Raw genomic sequence first — 18,423 nt, 5'->3', positions numbered from 1 at the left:
TTTATTTATTTATTTTTTGCTGTTCTGGCACCATAGGGGCTTCCTAAATGTGACATGCCCCCCAAAAACCATTTCAGCAAAATTTGCTCTCCAAAATGCTATTGTCACTCCTTCCCTTCTGAGCCCTCTAATGCACCCGCCGAACACTTTACATACACACATGAGGTATTTCCTTACTCAAGAGAAAATGAATTACAAGTTTTGGGGGGCCTTTTTACCTTTTACCCCATGTAAAAAGGAAAAAAATGGGGCTACAATAACATGTTAGTGTAAAAAAATGGAGATTTTGATTTTTCACCTCCATTTTCCTGCTATTCCTGTGAAACGCCTAAAGGGTTAACAAACTTTTTGAATGTCATTTTGAATACTTTGAGGGGTGCAGTTTTCATAATGGGGTCCATTTTAGGGGATTTCCAACAAAAAGACCCTCATATTCACTTCAAAACTTAACTGGTCCCTGAAAAATTCTGATTTTGACATTTTCGTGAAAAATTTGAAAATTGCTGCTATACTTTGAAGCCCTCTGATGTCTTCAAAAAGTAAAAAAAACATGTCAACTTTATAATGCAAGCATAAAGTTAACATATTGTATATGTAAATCAATATGTAATTTATTTGACATGTCCCTTTTCCTTACAGAGAGCTTCAAAGTTAGAAAAATGCAAAATTTTCAAATTTTTTCTTAAATTTGGGAATTTTTCACCAAGAAATGATGCAAGGATCGACGAAAATTTATCACTAACATAAAGTAGAATATTACACGAAAAAACAATCTCTGAATCAAATTTATAAGTAAAAGCATCCAAGAGTTATTAATGCATAAAGTGATAGAGGTCAGATTTGAAAAAAATGCTCCCGTCCTTAGGGTCATAATGGGCTCCGTCCCCAAGGGGTTAACGTTAAGCCATAGTGGGTGTTGTACTTTTGCAAAAGTTGGAGAATGACAGGTTGGATAACAGTTTATTAGTATATAAGGGAACATATACAAAAGCATTATGCAAAAGGTAACTTGTGTAGATACATAAAAACATCTCCATATATATATATATTTTTTTTGCAATGCTGTTTACACTGCTATCTTTTTACGATGGGCCGGCCCTGCTGTAGTTTCCGCTCCTCGCTCGCTGTCTAATTCAACATCTGTCATCATCGCTGTAAGTGAAATAGATGAGAAACTAAAAGGAAGGATTATTCTTCTCTGATTACCCAATTTGTCTTAATTACAAGATTTTGGACCATGTGCCACCAAAACAAGGGAGCGAGTCTACACGGGGAAACAGCTGATGGCGCATCTGCGCTCAAATTGGAAGCGACTCTACCTTGACTTTTTTTTCCCATTTAAAAAAAAATCTTGATGTGCAGTTTTTTTCTATTATCCCTAAATAAAACAACAAAAAACAAAACAAGAACAAAAGCGAATAATAAGCAAAATAAACAAAAATTAAAAAACAACTTATGTTGGTGTCACGGCTTCCATTTTTAATGGCTCCTACTGGCAAACTCTGCGAATTCACGCTGGAAGGGACGCGTGCAGGTCATTAACAGCAGGGGCGCATGCGCTTAGGTCCTGTGTATGTATCACACAGCGGTCCCAGTGCTGACTTAGATAGGATAGGCGTGGCTGTGCGATCCGCGGCCACACCTATCTGACTGTTTCTGACCACCAAAATAAATTGATTTTCGGGCTGACAAAGTGAGAAAAAGTGCAGGCGAAGGTATGGCTGCATTGTATTTATCACCAGTGCTATTATGTTAGTAGTCCGGGGGGCGGGGGTTCCAAATTGGTGACAGTTGCGCTTTAAGCTTTCATGGGATAGGCATAAGGCAATCCTTCATATAAGATGGGGATAGGTGTAAGGCTATCCTTTATATAACATAGGGATAGGTATAAGACTATCCTTTATATAAGATAGGGATAGGTATAAGGTTATCCTTCATATAAGAAAGGGATAAGCATAAGGCTATCCTTCATATAAGATAGAGATAGGTATAAGGCTATCCTTAATATAAGATAGAGATAGGTATAAGGCTATCCTTCATGTAAGATAGAGATAGGTATAAGGCTATCCTTCATATAAGATAGGGATAGGCATTAGGTTATCCTTCATGTAAGATAGGGCCAGGAACTATTGATAGTATTCATAATAGTTGGAAGATTAGATGGGTCGAATTGTTCTTAGCTGGTGGGGGAGATAGACTGCTTAGACCAGGGGTTCTCAACCAGGGGCATGCTTAGGGTTATGCAGGGGTACGGTAATTTGCAGACAAATAGTGGCCATGCATTGGCCAGTATTTGTCAGTGTAGAGCAGGGATTGGCCGCTGCAGTGGCTGCCGGGCCTGACGTGCGACATCCCTGACGTTGTGTGGAGGTTCCAGCACAGCGCAGAAGGACATCACCCGTCAAGTGCGGCCCTCCGCAGATGGAGGGGGGGGGGATAATGGCACAAGGGGATTAAGTATCGCATTAGAAAGGTAACAAAAAAAGAAGGTCCCATATTGAAAGAAAAAAAAAATTTCAACAAAAAAAAACAAGTACAGGGTTCACACCTACGTTGTAATTCCCTCTGTCCTGCTCTTTCATACATATCGAAGATAATTGCATCGTTGGTTTATGTTCGCTGTATTGACTTTAACTGGTTAATGTGTTTTGTTTCTGGCATGTTGTCTGGCATTTTACTGGACATGTAATTGGACATGTTATTTTATCTGACATTTTTTACAAAATCTGTGATTGTAATTTCTTATAGAACCCCCATTGCTCGTATAAAGAGAGCTGGAAAAAGTAAAGCTAGATAAAAAAAAAGGGAAAAAAGGAAATACCGTAAGTTAAAATAAGGTTAAATAAAGAGGAGGAAAAAAGAAAAGCAAAAAGCAACCAAGGGTGAAAAACAAATAAGTAAATTAAAATAAATAAATACGGTAACCTAAGATAAAGAAATAAAGACAACCAGACAAGAAAAAACAAAAACAAATAAAAGACCAACCAAAAATCAATGAAAAATGAATATAATTAAACATAAAGAACAAAGATGAAAAAAATATAAAAAAATAAGTAATCCAAATGAGAACAAATAAATGAATAAAATAAGACCAAAATAAACAAAACCAAACAGACATAAACAAAAGCTAAAAGTACAAAATCAAGCATAAAAAGAATAATAAGACCAGATAAAGAAAACAAAGGAAAGATTAATAAAGATAAAACCAAAAAACTAACCTGCTAAAAAAAGTAAAAAAAAAGAAAGCAATGAAAAGCAGCTAAGGCTATGTTTACATCAGAGTTCCTAGCACCGTTATGGAGCTCTGTTTGTTGACTCCGCTAAAATTACGGGACTTTAGCACAGAGGTTTTTTTCTCTGCTAAAACTTGCAAAATAACACATATAATGAAAACCCCAAACGGACGCCATTCGAAGTGAATAAGATCTGTTGGGTTCCAATTATATCGGCTATGACACCCTCCGTCTCAGGACCGTTATTCAGCTGTTGTAACAGAGCTTTCCTAAACCCCTTTCACACTGACTTTGTGCCCCTTTGGAGAACGTCCGTCAGGCACTTTTTTTTCTTTTTGTGCCTTAACGGAGGCGGATCCGAACGGCAGTGTAATGGAAGCCTTACAGAGGTCCACAATGCTGATGTGAACCCTAGCCTAAAGAAAACCTAAATTAAAAATATAAAACCAAATTAAAAAAGTAAATACGATCAGATAAAGAAAACAAAGAAAAACAAAAAGCAAAATAAATGAATTACCGTATATACTTGAGTATAAGCCGACCCGAGTATAAGCCGAGACCCCTAATTTCAACCCAAAATCCCAGGAAAAGTTATTGACTCGAGTATAAGCCTAGGGTGGGAAATACCTCATCCCCCCCTGTCATCATCCAGACCCGTCATTAACATCCTCATCATCCCCTTGTCATCATCCCACACATCCCCCCTTCATCATCCCCTTGTCATCATCCCACACATCCCCTTATCATCCCACACATCCCCCCTTCATCATCCCCTTGTCATCATCCCACACATCCCCCCTTCATCATCCCCTTGTCATCATCCCACACATCCCCTTATCCCACACATCCCCCCTTCATCATCCCCTTGTCATCATCCCACACATCCCCTTGTCATCATCCCACACATCCCCTTATCATCCCACACATCCCCCCTTCATCATCCCCTTGTCATCATCCCACACATCCCCTTATCATCCCACACATCCCCCCTTCATCATCCCCTTGTAATCATCCCACACCCCCCCCCCCTTCATCATCCCCACCCCCCTTCATCATCCCCACACCCCCCCCCCCCTTCATCATCCTCTTCTCATCATTCGCCCTCAGTGGTCTTCAACCTGCGGACCTCCAGAGGTTTCAAAACTACAACTCCCAGCAAGCCCGGGCAGCCATCGGCTGTCCGGGCTTGCTGGGAGTTGTAGTTTTGAAACCTCCGGAGGTCCGCAGGTTGAAGACCACTGCGGCCTTCAACATCATCCAGCCCCCTCTCACCCCCTTTAGTTCTGAGTACTCACCTCCGCTCGGCGCTGGTCCGGTCCTGCAGGGCTGTCCGGTGAGGAGGTGGTCCGGTGAGGAGGTGGTCCGGGCTGCTATCTTCACCGGGGGCGCCTCTTCTCCGCGCTTCCGGCCCGGAATAGAGCCGTTGCCTAGACAACGACGCATCTGCGTCGTTGTCAAGGCAACGTGACTATTCTGAGGCCGGGCCCGAAGCGCTTAGAAGAGGCCTCCCCGGTGAAGATAGCAGCCCGGACCACCTCCTCACCGGACCACCTCCTTACCGGACAGCCCTGCAGGACCGGACCAGCGCCGAGCGGAGGTGAGTACTCAGAACTAAAGGGGGTGAGAGGGGCTGGATGATGTTGAAGGCCGCAGTGGTCTTCAACCTGCGGACCTCCGGAGGTTTCAAAACTACAACTCCCAGCAAGCCCGGACAGCCGATGGCTGCCCGGGCTTGCTGGGAGTTGTAGTTTTGAAACCTCTGGAGGTCCGCATGTTGAAGACCACTGCGGGTGGGGGAGTTCACTCGAGTATAAGCCGAGGGGGGTGTTTTCAGCACGAAAAATCGTGCTGAAAAACTCGGCTTATACTCGAGTATATACGGTAATAAAGATAACAAAAAAAAACCCCAATAAAAAAAACAAAATAAAAAATATATAAATAAAATACAAAAAAAAAGTAAAAAAAAAGGGGAAAAAAATAAAGCAAAGAAAACCAGCTAGAAAAAACTAAATAGACATATTATAAAACTGAAGATGCAAGACACATTGCCATTTGCATCCGACCCATTTCAGGGTCTGATCGGCTCAAGAGAAAAAAAAAGGAAGAAGAGCCGATCGGACCCTAAAATGGGTCGGATGCAATTGACTACTGTTAGGTACCGGCTGCCCCCATTCACTTACATGGGGCCCGTCTGTGATCAATTAATTTTACAGCAATTTTATAAATAGTGCTTGCACCATTTTTTTTTTTTCTCCGGAAAATAAAAAGAAATTAATAAAACCAGATTTATGAAAGAAAAGACAAAACAAAAACATAACAAAAAAAATAAAAATTAAAAAATTAAATATAAGAAAGCAAATCAGACCAGGTAAAGAAGGCAAAGCAGCCAAGAATAGAATGCGGGTGCTGCACAGAGATCGTGGGGGTCCCAGTGGTGGGACCGCCGCGATCAGATATCTTATCCCCTATCCTTTGGATAGGGGATAAGATGTCTTTGGCCAGAATACACCTTTAAAAACCAAACAAAACATTTAAAAAAAATGGCCAGAATACTATAATCTGGTAGGAAAACATCATTTTTAAAGGGGTACTCCAGTGAAAATCATTTTTTTTTCCATATCAACTGGCTCCAGAAAGTTAAACAGATTTGTAATTTACTTCTATAAAGAAAATCTTAATCCTTCCAGTACTTATCAGCTGCTGAAGTTGAGTCCCCCCCCAACCCCCCCCCCCCCCCGTCTGGCAACAGTGCTCTCTGCTGACACCTCTGTCTGTTTCAGGAACTGTCCACAGCAGGAGAGGTTTGCTATGGGGATTTGCTCCTTCTCTGGACAGTTCCTGAGACAGACAGATGTCAGCAGAGAGCACTGTTGTCAGACAGAAAAGAACAACTCAACTTCAGCAGCTGATAAGTACTGGTAGGATAAAAAAAATATTTTTTTTTAAATAGACGTAATTTACAAATCTGTTTTAACTTTCTCGAGCCAGTTGATTTGAAAAAAATAATTTGTTTTTCACTGGAATACCCCTTTAATGTGTTACTATGGGGATTTGCTCCTACTCTGGACAGTTCCTGAGACAGACAGAGGTGTCAGCAGAGTGCACTGTTGTCAGACAGAAAATAACTCAACTTCAGCAGCTAATAAGTACTGGAAGGATTAAGATTTTCTTTTTATTTATTTTTTAATAGAAGTCATTTACAAATCTGTTTAACTTTTGGGAGCCAGTTGATATGAAAAAAAATAGTTTTCCACCGGCATACGTGTGTTACTATGGGCAGGACATGCACAGAGCGATGGGAAGAAGGTCAGTATGAAGGATTCCACCAGCTGCTCGGTTTATCACAGTAAACTCCTACAGAGTGGAGCAGCATTTAATATACCAGCGGAGCATGAACAGAATGTGCAAATTAAATAGAGAAGCAGCTGCTTGTAGAAGATGTGTATCTTTATATTGAACTCTGCAGGATACGGACCCCAGCTTATATTAACCTCCTATCATATATCTCCAAAGAAGCAAAATCTCCTGCCCCCCCGGCATTTATAGTCCTTTTTTTATTCTATTTTTTATTTTTATTTTTTTATTATTATTACGGTATTTTTTTTTTAGTATATTAAGAGACATTAGTCCAAACAGTGGCAGCTAATTCTGCCTCTGTCTTTTGGTTCCCCCTTATAGATACGTATTGCGCCGAATCATTTATCGGAACCAATTGTGCGGAACGTCAGGGAAAAATGTCATTTATGCTAGGACGTTATAAGCGGGTGAACAGATCATTGCTTGGTTTTTATTTATTTTTATTTTTTAATACACGTATTTGTGGCTGAGAAATTTGCTCTTCTGGTTTCTCGCAGGACCGTTTATCCCTTATAGTCCTTTATGGTTAGACATTCTTTTCAGTGCGGTATTTAGCTTTTGTTACACACACACCATGGGGAGGGGCCCCCGAGCACGGCGCGGTGCGGTCTTGCAGTCTTTGGAATTATATTGGCGCGGGATGGTAATGTCTTTATTTTTTTTTTAAATGTCATCCGCTACAGAGTAACATCTGGACAATGTATAAGAATGTTGCTGCAACCAGAAGCTCGCAAAACTGGGCTTGAATATAAATTTTTTTTTTAATTTTATTTATTTATGATTTTTTTTTTATTCATTCTAACTATTTTCTTTAATTCATTTTTTATAATAATTATTTTATTTATTTAGTTAATTCTTTATTTATTTATTAAACTGTTCTGAACGCTGGAGACGGGAGCTTGTGACATCATAGCCCCGCCCCCTCATGTCACGCCCCGCCCCTTCAATGCAAGTCTATCTGTCACGCCCCCTCCCATGGAATTGCATTGAGGGGGCGTGGCATGACATAATGAGGAGAGGGTCTATGACGTCACAAGTTCCCATCTCCAGCGTTCGGAACAGTTTGTTCCAAACGCTGAGCAGCAGAGTACCCCTTTAACCCCTTAAGGACGTAAATGTACGTCCTGGTGCGGTGGTACTTAACGCACCAGGACGTACATTTACGTCCTGTGCATAACCGCGGGCATCGGAGCGATGCCCGTGTGATGCGCGGCTGATCCCGGCTGCTGATCGCAGCCAGGGACCCGCCGGCAATGGCCGACGCCCGCGATCTCGCGGGCGTCCGCCATTAACCCCTCAGATGCCGGGATCAATACAGATCCCGGCATCTGCGGCAGTACGCGATTTCAATGAATGATCTGATCATTTAGAACGCCGCACGGAGGTCCCCTCTCCTTCCTCCGTCCGGCTCCCGGCGTCTCCTGCTCTGGTCTGAGATCGAGCAGACCAGAGCAGAAGATGACCGATAACACTGATCTGTTCTGTGTCCTATACATAGAACAGATCAGTATTAGCAATCATGGTATTGGGGGACTATTCAAGTGTAAAAAAATGTAAAATTAAAAGTAAAAAAAAGTAAACGTCATTTTTTTCCTATTTTACCCCCAAAAAGCGTAAAAAATAAATTTAATAGACATATTTGGTATCGCTGCGTGCGTAAATGTCCGACTATTAAAATAAAATGTTAATCATCCCGTACGGTGAACGTAAAAAAAAATTAAAAATTACAAAATTGCTACTTCTTTTATACATTTTATTTTAAAAAAATTATAAAAAAATGTATTAAGTTTTTTTATATGCAAATGTCGTATCAAAAAAAAAGTACAGATCATGGTGCAAAAATTAGCCCTCATACCGCCGCTTATACGGAAAAATGAAAAAGTTATAGGTCATCAAAATAAAGGGATTATAAACGTACTAATTTGGTTAAAAAGTTTGTGATTTTTTTTTAAGCACAACAATAATATAAAAGTATGTAATAATGGGTATCATTTTAATCGTATTGACCCTCAGAATAAAGAACACACGTCATTTTTACCATAAATTGTACGGTGTGAAAACGAAACCTTCCAAAATTGGCAAAATTGAGTTTTTCTTTTTAATTTCCCCACAAAAATAGTGTTTTTTGGTTGCGCCATACATTTTATGATATAATGAGTGATGTCATTACAAAGGACAACTGGTCGCGCAAAAAACAAGCCCTCATACTAGTCTGTGGATGAAAATATAAAAGAGTTATGATTTTTAGAAGGCGAGGAGGAAAAAATGAAACCGTAAAAATTTAATTGTCTGAGTCCTTAAGGCCAAAATGGGCTGAGTCCTTAAGGGGTTAAAGGGGTACTCCGGTGGAAAACTTTATTTTTTATTTTTATATCAACTGGTGCCAGAAAGTTAAACAGATTTGTAAATTACTTCTATTAAAAAATCTTAATCCTTCCATTACTTATTAGCTCCTGAATACTACAGAGGAAATTATTTTCTTTTTGGAACACAGAGTTCTCTGCTGAATCACTAGCACAGTGCTTTCTGCTGACATCTCTGTCCATTTTAGGAACTGTCCAGAGCAGCATATGTTTGCTATGGGGATTTTCTCCTACTCTGGACAGTTCCTAAAATGGACAGAGATGTCAGCAGAGAGCTCTGTATTCCAAAAAGAAAATAATTTCCTCTGTAGTATTCAGCAGCTAATAAGTACTGGAAGGTTAAGATTTTTTAATAGAAGTAATGTACAAATCTGTTTAACTTTCTGGCACCAGTTGATTAACAAAAAAAAAAAGTTTTCCACTGGAGTACCCCTTTTACCAATTTTTTTTGCTTCTTCACGGCCGCAATTAATTAACATGCTCGTTATTTTAACTTTATGGTGGTTTTTTTAGACAACATGGTTACAATATGGATGCATTTCCATAGACCAGTGCTCCCCAACCAGGGTGCCTCCAGCTGTTGCACAACTACAACTATCAGCATTCCCAGCCTTTGGCGGTCCAGGCATGCTAGGAGTTGTAGTTTTGCAACAGCTGGAGGCACCCTGGTTGGAGAACACTGCCATAGACTTCAATAGAACAAATTATTTAGCAGAAATACTGCATTTTTTTTTTAAACTAAATTGTACAGACATATTTATGTTAAAAAAAATACAAAAATTATACTATGTGAATAATTGACGCGTCAGTTCTAGGGGGGCGGATGCCATGTGTATTCTCTCTAATGAAGCACAAGAGACCGATTCCGCACCAAATTCGCACTAAATCTTTATCTAAAATTTGTTTGTTATCTAAAGTTTATGTGGATTTTTAGTTCAATTTTGCTTAAAAAATTAGAAAATAATTAAAAACATTTCACACAATAAAGGGTTTATTTTTAACAGCTTTTTTTTTTTCCCCTTTACTAGATGGGTCCATATAGTGTGTGCGCTGTATGTTCCTGGGGTCGCTTTTGGAGACATTGACAAGTTACGTCCGGTGACTCTAACAGAGATGAACTATTCAAAGTATGGGGCTAAGGTAAGTCCTGGGAAGAGAGTGTCTTAATGGGGTACTCCGCCCCTAAACATCTTATCCCCTATTCAGAGGTGAGGGGATAATATTTTTAATCTCAGTTTAGGACCCGGCATTCTAAACCGTATGCTTAGAATGCTGGATGCTGCCGGATGGGGTTATGACATCACGCCCCTTCATTCATGTCTATGGGAGGGGGCGTGACGGTTGTCACGCCCCCTCTCATAGATATGAATGTAGGGGGCATGATGTCACAAGGAGGACCCATGGAATCAGACATAAGATGTCTAGGGGCAGAGTACCCCTTTAAGGCACCCCATATGTTAAGACAATAAAAAACAATAATTCCAGCTCCAAATTTTTTTTAAAGGGGTTCTCCAGTGCTTACACATCTTTTCCCCTATCCAAAGGATAGGGGATAAGATGCCTGATCGCGGGAGTCCCGCAGCTGGGGACCCCCGGGATCATGCACGCGGCACCCCGTTTGTAAGCAGCTCCCGGAGCGTGTTTGCTCCGTGACTGATTACAGGCAACCACCGGGCCTGCGGCATGTGACGTTACGCTCCGCCCCTCAATGCAAGCCTACGGGAGGGGGCGTGACAGCTATCACGCCCCATCCCGTAGGCTTGCATTGAAAGGCGGAGCGTGACGTCACACGGGGGCGGAGGCGTGACGTCACACGCTGCCGGCCCGGTGGTCGCCTGTAATCAGACCCGGAGCGAACACGCTCCGGGGACTGATTACAAACTGGGTGCCACGTGCATGATCCCGGGGGTCCCCAGCGGCGGGACTCCCTCAATCAGGCATCTTATCCCCTATCCTTTGGATAGGGGAAATGATGTGTAAGCACCGGAGATCCCCTTGAATATAATGCACCAAATGTAATAAAGTGTAATGTAGCATTTAAAAAGTGAAAAAAAAAAGATATGTCAATATAAACAAAGTAAACGCCAACGCGTTTCGAGCTCTACACAGCCCCTAATCATGGCCAAATCCACCAATTTCCGTTTGACCGGCCGGTTGTCTTATGTGTATTGGAGCCTTCTTTTTTCCATCAACCAAACAGGTTGTTGGGGAAAAAAGGATGGGACATGTCGAATTTCTGATGCTTCCTGGTCCCCACTGCTTTCCTCTTTTTCCAGCAGTCCACATTTTTTGCAACTACTCCCATTTTAAAGGGAGTCTCTACTTATTAATGAAGCACTCCAGTTTTTATTTTATTTTTTTGCATATATCCTCCACACTAGTCAGCACAACGGTGTTGATGCTTTTTATTACTTTAACTGGGTCACAAAAAATCTGACCCACAAAAAATCATCACAGTGTTTAATGTGTCTGATGAACTGGTCAGTCCTGGATCAACTGACTTCATGTGTACTACAGGATGACATCATCACCTATTAGACATTTTTGCTAGCTCTCAGACCCATCCCAGCTCTACCCGTATATTGCTACTGCTATTGTCAGGGATCAGGATATATATAGTAGTTATTCCCCTTCTCCCAACTCTGTCTATATACTACTGCTGTTATCTCTTTAGGATCAGGATATGTAGTAGTTATACCCCTCCCATGTCTATCTGTATACTGCTGCTGCTATCTCTATGAGATCAGGATATATAGTAGATATACTCCTCCCCTCCAGCTCTATCTGTATACTGCTGCTGCTATCGCTATTGGATCAGTATAAGTAGTAATTATACCTCTCCCTTACAGCTGTATCAGTATACTGCTGCTGCTACCTCTATGGGATCATTATATATAGAAGCTATACCCCTCCTTCCCAGCTCTGTCTGTATACTGCTGCTGTTATCTCTATGGGATTAGTATATATTTTATTTATGCACCTCCCCTCCGGTTCTATCTGTATACTGCTGCCGTTATCTCTATAGGATCAGTGTGTATATATAGTAGTTATACACCTCCACTCCGGCTCTATCTATATACTGCTGCTATCTCTATGGGATCAGGATATATAGTAATTATACATCTCCCCTCCAGCTCTATCTGTATACTGCTGCTATCTCCATGGAATCAGGATATATAGTAGTTAAACCCCTCCCCTGAGGCTGTGTTCAGTAATTTTTTTATTTTTGTTTTTTTATTTTTTTGCCTATATTTTCCAAAATCGCAGTAGAAATTGTTATTTTACAGCAGTTGAGCAAATGATGGTAAAAACGTGTCATTTTTTACAGCAAATTTTGAAAATCACAGCAAAAACTATCACAGCCAAAATGGTAACAAAAAAATTCAATGTGTGAACACAGCTTTAGACTTAAAACCTCAATTGTGATTTTTAGTTGTTATTACTTTCTCTAAAAGCTCACTTTAAATAAGAAAATGCAACAAAACTGCACACAATGTGAACTGACCTCAACCCGCTTATGAGTCTAATCAGTTCACCCAGGTGATCTGCAGCACCAGCAGACAACTTAAATGACCAGGTGCAGTGTTAAGACTCCGCTCTCTCTCTCTGCAAAGCCAGAGGATTCATAGAAAATTTAGCATTAGGAAATTGTTTTAGTGATGGAATTGCGATCAGTATGGCTGAAAATCATGTGTCTGCCACACCAGCTTAATCAGGTAAGCAAAAGGCATACATAAGAACCTCTAGATCAGTGGTCTTCAACCTGCGGACCTCTAGATGTTGCAAAACTACAACTCCCAGCATGCCCGGACAGCCGTTGGCATGCTGGGAGTTGTAGTTTTGCAACATCTGGAGGTCCGCAGGTACGAAACCACTGCTCTAGATTATTCTCTAACAATAGCCTATGCTGCACTATATAAGCAAACAAAAAAAAAAAATCCTTCTTTAAAGGGGTACTCCGCCCCTAGACATCTTATCCCCTATCCAAAGGATAGGGGATAAGATGTCAGATCGCCGGGGTCCTGCTGCTGGGGACCCCGGGGCTCGCTGCTGCAGCACCCCGCTATCATTACTGCGCAGAGCGAGATCACTCTGCACGTAATGACGGGCAATACAGGGGCCGGAGCATCGTTACGTCACGGCTCCGCCCCTCGTAACGTCACGGCCCACCCCCGTCAATACAAATCTATGGGAGGGGGCGTGGCGGTCGTCACGCCCCCTGCCATAGGCTTGCATTAAGGGGACGGGCCGTCATGAGGGGCGGAGCTATGACGGCACGCTGCTCCGGCCCTTGTATTGCCCGTCATTACGCACAGAGCGATCTCGCTCTGTGTAGTAATGATAGCAGGGTGCTGCAGCAGCGATCCCCGGGGTCCCCAGCATTGGGACCGCGGCGATCTAACATCTTATCCCCTATACTTTGGATAGGGGATAAGATGCCAGGGGCGGAGTACCCCTTTAAGTGCTTCTTTAAGAATAACATACCTTTGGGATTCTCTATGGCTTATGATAAAGCAAGTGCAGAAGATGGAGCAATCCCTTGAAGAGTTTTTTTTTTTCTTTTTTTTTCTTTAGCAAACCTCCCTAATGTTCCTCACTTTCAGATGTCGTGTTAAATCCGGTCTGGTAAACGTTAGATGTCTTTTTTTTTTTTTGCGTAGGAATGCAGCTTCTGTGAAGATCCGCGATTTGCCAGGACAGGAGTGTGTATCAGCTGCGACGCAGGGATGTGCAGAGCTTACTTTCATGTGACTTGTGCCCAGAAGGAAGGCTTGCTCTCCGAAGCCGCCGCTGAAGAGGTAAATTACCAGATGCACTCCTTTTGAAGATTGCTTAAGAAACTGTAAGCGAAGCATAAAAAAAAAAAAGTAAATAACACGCCACATCCTGATTTATTTAATTTAATTTTTTTTTAAGCTGGGTTGTAGACAGAAAAAAGTTGTAAATGGTAGGGACGTGTGCTGGAGATGAAAGGACTCTCATCCGAACGGCTGCGCGCTCAGTGCTTTGCTTTCGAAAGTTCAGTGGAAACCTATTACTAGTGTCTATGTCAGTGTTTCCCTACCAGGGTGCAGCCAACTGTTGAAGAACTACAATTCTCAGCATGCCAAAGGCTGCCTTCTCTCCTCCTCCTTGTGGGGCCTTCTCTCCTCCTCCTTGTGGGGCCTTCTCTCCTCCTCCTTGTGGGGCCTTCTCTCCTCCTCCTTGTGGGGCCTTCTCTCCTCCTCCTTGTGGGGCCTTCTCTCCTCCTCCTTGTGGTGCCTTCTCTCCTCCTCCTTGTGGAGCCTTCTCTTCTCCTCCTTGTGGTGCCTTCTCTCCTCCTCCTTGTGGAGCCTTCTCTTCTCCTCCTTGTGGAGCCTTCTCTTCTCCTCCTTGTGGTGCCTTCTCTCCTCCCCCATGTTGGGCCTTCTCTCCTCCTCCTTGTGGTGCCTTATCTCCTCCTCCTTGTGGTGCCTTCTCTCCTCCTCCTTGTGGTGCCTTCTCTCCTCCTCCTTGTGGGGCCTTCTCTCCTCCTCCTTGTGGGGCCTTCTCTCCTCCTCATTGTGGTGCCTTCTCTCCTCCTCATTGTGGTGCCTTCTCTCCTCCTCCTTGTGGAGCCTTCTCTCCTTGTAGTGCCTTCTCTCCTCCTCCTTGTGGGGCCTTCTCTCCTCCTCCTTGTGGGGCCTTCTCTCCTCCTCCTTGTGGGGCCTTCTCTCCTCCTCCTTGTGGGGCCTTCTCTCCTCCTCCTTGTGGGGCCTTCTCTCCTCCTCCTTGTGGTGCCTTCTCTCCTCCTCCTTGTGGTGCCTTCTCTCCTCCTCCTTGTGGAGCCTTCTCTTCTCCTCCTTGTGGTGCCTTCTCTCCTCCTCCTTGTGGAGCCTTCTCTTCTCCTCCTTGTGGTGCCTTCTCTCCTCCCCCATGTTGGGCCTTCTCTCCTCCTCCTTGTGGTGCCTTATCTCCTCCTCCTTGTGGTGCCTTCTCTCCTCCTCCTTGTGGTGCCTTCTCTCCTCCTCCTTGTGGGGCCTTCTCTCCTCATTGTGGTGCCTTCTCTCCTCCTCATTGTGGTGCCTTCTCTCCTCCTCCTTGTGGAGCCTTCTCTCCTTGTAGTGCCTTCTCTCCTCCTCCTTGTGGTGCCTTCTCTCCTCCTCCTTGTGGTGCCTTCTCTCCTCCTCCTTGTGGTGCCTTCTCTCCTCCTCCTTGTGGAGCCTTCTCTCCTCCTCCTTGTGGAGCCTTCTCTCCTCCTCCTTGTGGAGCCTTCTCTCCTCGTCCTTGTGGAGCCTTCTCTCCTTGTGGTGCCTTCTCTCCTCCTCCTTGTAGTGCCTTCTCTCCTCCTCCTTGTGGTGCCTTCTCTCCTCCTCCTTGTGGTGCCTTCTCTCCTCCTCCTTGTGGTGCCTTCTCTTCTCCTCCTTGCGGTGCCTTCTCTTCTCCTCCTTGCGGTGCCTTCTCTTCTCCTCCTTGCGGTGCCTTCTCTTCTCCTCCTTGCGGTGCCTTCTCTTCTCCTCCTTGCGGTGCCTTCTCTTCTCCTCCTTGCGGTGCCTTCTCTTCTCCTCCTTGCGGCGCCTTCTCTCCTCCTCCTTGCGGTGCCTTCTCTCCTCCTCCTTGCGGTGCCTTCTCTCCTCCTCCTTGCGGTGCCTTCTCTCCTCCTCCTTGTGGTGCCTTCTCTCCTCCTCCTTGTGGGGCCTTCTCTCCTCCTCCTTGCGGTGCCTTCTCTTCTCCTCCTTGCGGTGCCTTCTCTTCTCCTTGCGGTGCCTTCTCTCCTCCTCCTTGCGGTGCCTTCTCTCCTCCTCCTTGCGGTGCCTTCTCTCCTCCTCCTTGCGGTGCCTTCTCTCCTCCTCCTTGCGGTGCCTTCTCTCCTCCTCCTTGCGGTGCCTTCTCTCCTCCTCCTTGCGGTGCCTTCTCTCCTCCTCCTTGTGGGGCCTTCTCTCCTCCTCCTTGTGGGGCCTTCTCTCCTCCTCCTTGTGGGGCCTTCTCTCCTCCTCCTTGTGGGGCCTTCTCTCCTTCTCCTTTTGGGGCCTTCTCTCCTTCTCCTTGTGGGGCCTTCTTTCCTTCTCGGGCCTTCTTTCCTTCTCCTTGTGGGGCCTTCTCTCCTTCTCCTTTTGGGGCCTTCTCTCCTTCTCCTTGTGGGGCCTTCTTTCCTTCTCGGGCCTTCTCTCCTCCTCCTTGTGGTGCCTTCTTTCCTTCTCCTTGTGGTGCCTTCTTTCCTTCTCCTTGTGGGGCCTTCTTTCCTTCTCCTTGTGGGGCCTTCTTTCCTTCTCCTTGTGGGGCCTTCTCTCCTTCTCCTTTTGGGGCCTTCTCTCCTTCTCCTTGTGGGGCCTTCTCTCCTTCTCCTTGTGGGGCCTTCTCTCCTTCTCCTTGTGGTGCCTTCTTTCCTTCTCCTTGTGGTGCCTTCTTTCCTTCTCCTTGTGGTGCCTTCTTTCCTTCTCCTTGTGGTGCCTTCTTTCCTTCTCCTTGTGGTGCCTTCTTGTCTTCTCCTTGTGGGGCCTTCTTGTCTTCTCCTTGTGGGGCCTTCTTGTCTTCTCCTTGTGGGGCCTTCTTGTCTTCTCCTTGTGGGGCCTTCTTGTCTTCTCCTTGTGGGGCCTTCTTGTCTTCTCCTTGTGGGGCCCTCTATCCACCTCTTTGTGGTGCCTTCTTTTCTTCCTCCTTGTGGTGCCTTCTTTTCTTCTCCTCCTTGTGGTGCCTTCTTTTCTTCTCCTCCTTATGGTGCCTTCTTTCCTTCTCCTTGTGATGCCTTGTCTCCTCCTTGTGATGCCTTGTCTCCTCCTTGTGGTGCCTTCTCTCCTCCTCCTTGTGGTGCCTTCTCTCCTCCTCCTTGTTGGGCCTTCTTTCCTTCTCCTTGTGGGGCCTTCTTTCCTTCTCCTTGTGGGGCCTTGTCTCCTCCTTGTGGTGCCCTCTATCCTCCTCCTTGTGGTGCCCTCTATCCTCCTCCTTGTGGTGCCCTCTATCCTCCTCCTTGTGGTGCCCTCTATCCTCCTCCTTGTGGTGCCCTCTATCCTCCTCCTTGTGGTGCCCTCTATCCTCCTCCTTGTGGTGCCCTCTATCCTCCTCCTTGTTGGGCCTTCTTTCCTTCTCCTTGTGGGGCCTTCTTTCCTTCTCCTTGTGGGGCCTTGTCTCCTCCTTGTGGTGCCTTCTCTCCTCCTCCTTGCGGTGCCTTCTCTCCTCCTCCTTGCGGTGCCTTCTCTCCTCCTCCTTGCGGTGCCTTCTCTCCTCCTCCTTGCGGTGCCTTCTCTCCTCCTCCTTGCGGTGCCTTCTCTCCTCCTCCTTGCGGTGCCTTCTCTCCTCCTCCTTGTGGGGCCTTCTCTCCTCCTCCTTGTGGGGCCTTCTCTCCTCCTCCTTGTGGGGCCTTCTCTCCTCCTCCTTGTGGGGCCTTCTCTCCTCCTCCTTGTGGGGCCTTCTCTCCTTCTCCTTTTGGGGCCTTCTCTCCTTCTCCTTGTGGGGCCTTCTTTCCTTCTCGGGCCTTCTTTCCTTCTCCTTGTGGGGCCTTCTCTCCTTCTCCTTTTGGGGCCTTCTCTCCTTCTCCTTGTGGGGCCTTCTTTCCTTCTCGGGCCTTCTCTCCTCCTCCTTGTGGTGCCTTCTTTCCTTCTCCTTGTGGTGCCTTCTTTCCTTCTCCTTGTGGGGCCTTCTTTCCTTCTCCTTGTGGGGCCTTCTTTCCTTCTCCTTGTGGGGCCTTCTCTCCTTCTCCTTTTGGGGCCTTCTCTCCTTCTCCTTGTGGGGCCTTCTCTCCTTCTCCTTGTGGTGCCTTCTTTCCTTCTCCTTGTGGTGCCTTCTTTCCTTCTCCTTGTGGTGCCTTCTTTCCTTCTCCTTGTGGTGCCTTCTTTCCTTCTCCTTGTGGTGCCTTCTTTCCTTCTCCTTGTGGGGCCTTCTTGTCTTCTCCTTGTGGGGCCTTCTTGTCTTCTCCTTGTGGGGCCTTCTTGTCTTCTCCTTGTGGGGCCTTCTTGTCTTCTCCTTGTGGGGCCTTCTTGTCTTCTCCTTGTGGGGCCTTCTTGTCTTCTCCTTGTGGGGCCCTCTATCCACCTCTTTGTGGTGCCTTCTTTTCTTCCTCCTTGTGGTGCCTTCTTTTCTTCTCCTCCTTGTGGTGCCTTCTTTTCTTCTCCTCCTTATGGTGCCTTCTTTCCTTCTCCTTGTGATGCCTTGTCTCCTCCTTGTGATGCCTTGTCTCCTCCTTGTGGTGCCTTCTCTCCTCCTCCTTGTGGTGCCTTCTCTCCTCCTCCTTGTTGGGCCTTCTTTCCTTCTCCTTGTGGGGCCTTCTTTCCTTCTCCTTGTGGGGCCTTGTCTCCTCCTTGTGGTGCCCTCTATCCTCCTCCTTGTGGTGCCCTCTATCCTCCTCCTTGTGGTGCCCTCTATCCTCCTCCTTGTGGTGCCCTCTATCCTCCTCCTTGTGGTGCCCTCTATCCTCCTCCTTGTGGTGCCCTCTATCCTCCTCCTTGTGGTGCCCTCTATCCTCCTCCTTGTAGTGCCTTCTTTTCTTCTCCTCCTTGTGGTGCCTTCTCTCCTCC

General features: G+C 45.2%; 1 protein-coding gene across 1 annotated transcript in view; it reads left to right on the top strand.

The window, feature by feature from the left end:
* PHF14 (PHD finger protein 14) overlaps window positions 1-18,423 on the top strand; it is a 171,969-nt gene that overhangs the window by 32,605 nt on the left and 120,941 nt on the right. The window contains exons 6-7 of the mRNA XM_056522951.1: window positions 9,982-10,093; window positions 13,615-13,752. Of these exons, the coding sequence (XP_056378926.1) occupies window positions 9,982-10,093; window positions 13,615-13,752 (250 nt within the window). The remainder of the gene's footprint in view (window positions 1-9,981; window positions 10,094-13,614; window positions 13,753-18,423) is intronic.

Source organism: Hyla sarda, chromosome 5, assembly GCF_029499605.1.
Source record: "Hyla sarda isolate aHylSar1 chromosome 5, aHylSar1.hap1, whole genome shotgun sequence".
NCBI classification, from domain to species: domain Eukaryota; kingdom Metazoa; phylum Chordata; class Amphibia; order Anura; family Hylidae; genus Hyla; species Hyla sarda.
This window is presented reverse-complemented; position numbering and strand designations above follow the sequence as displayed.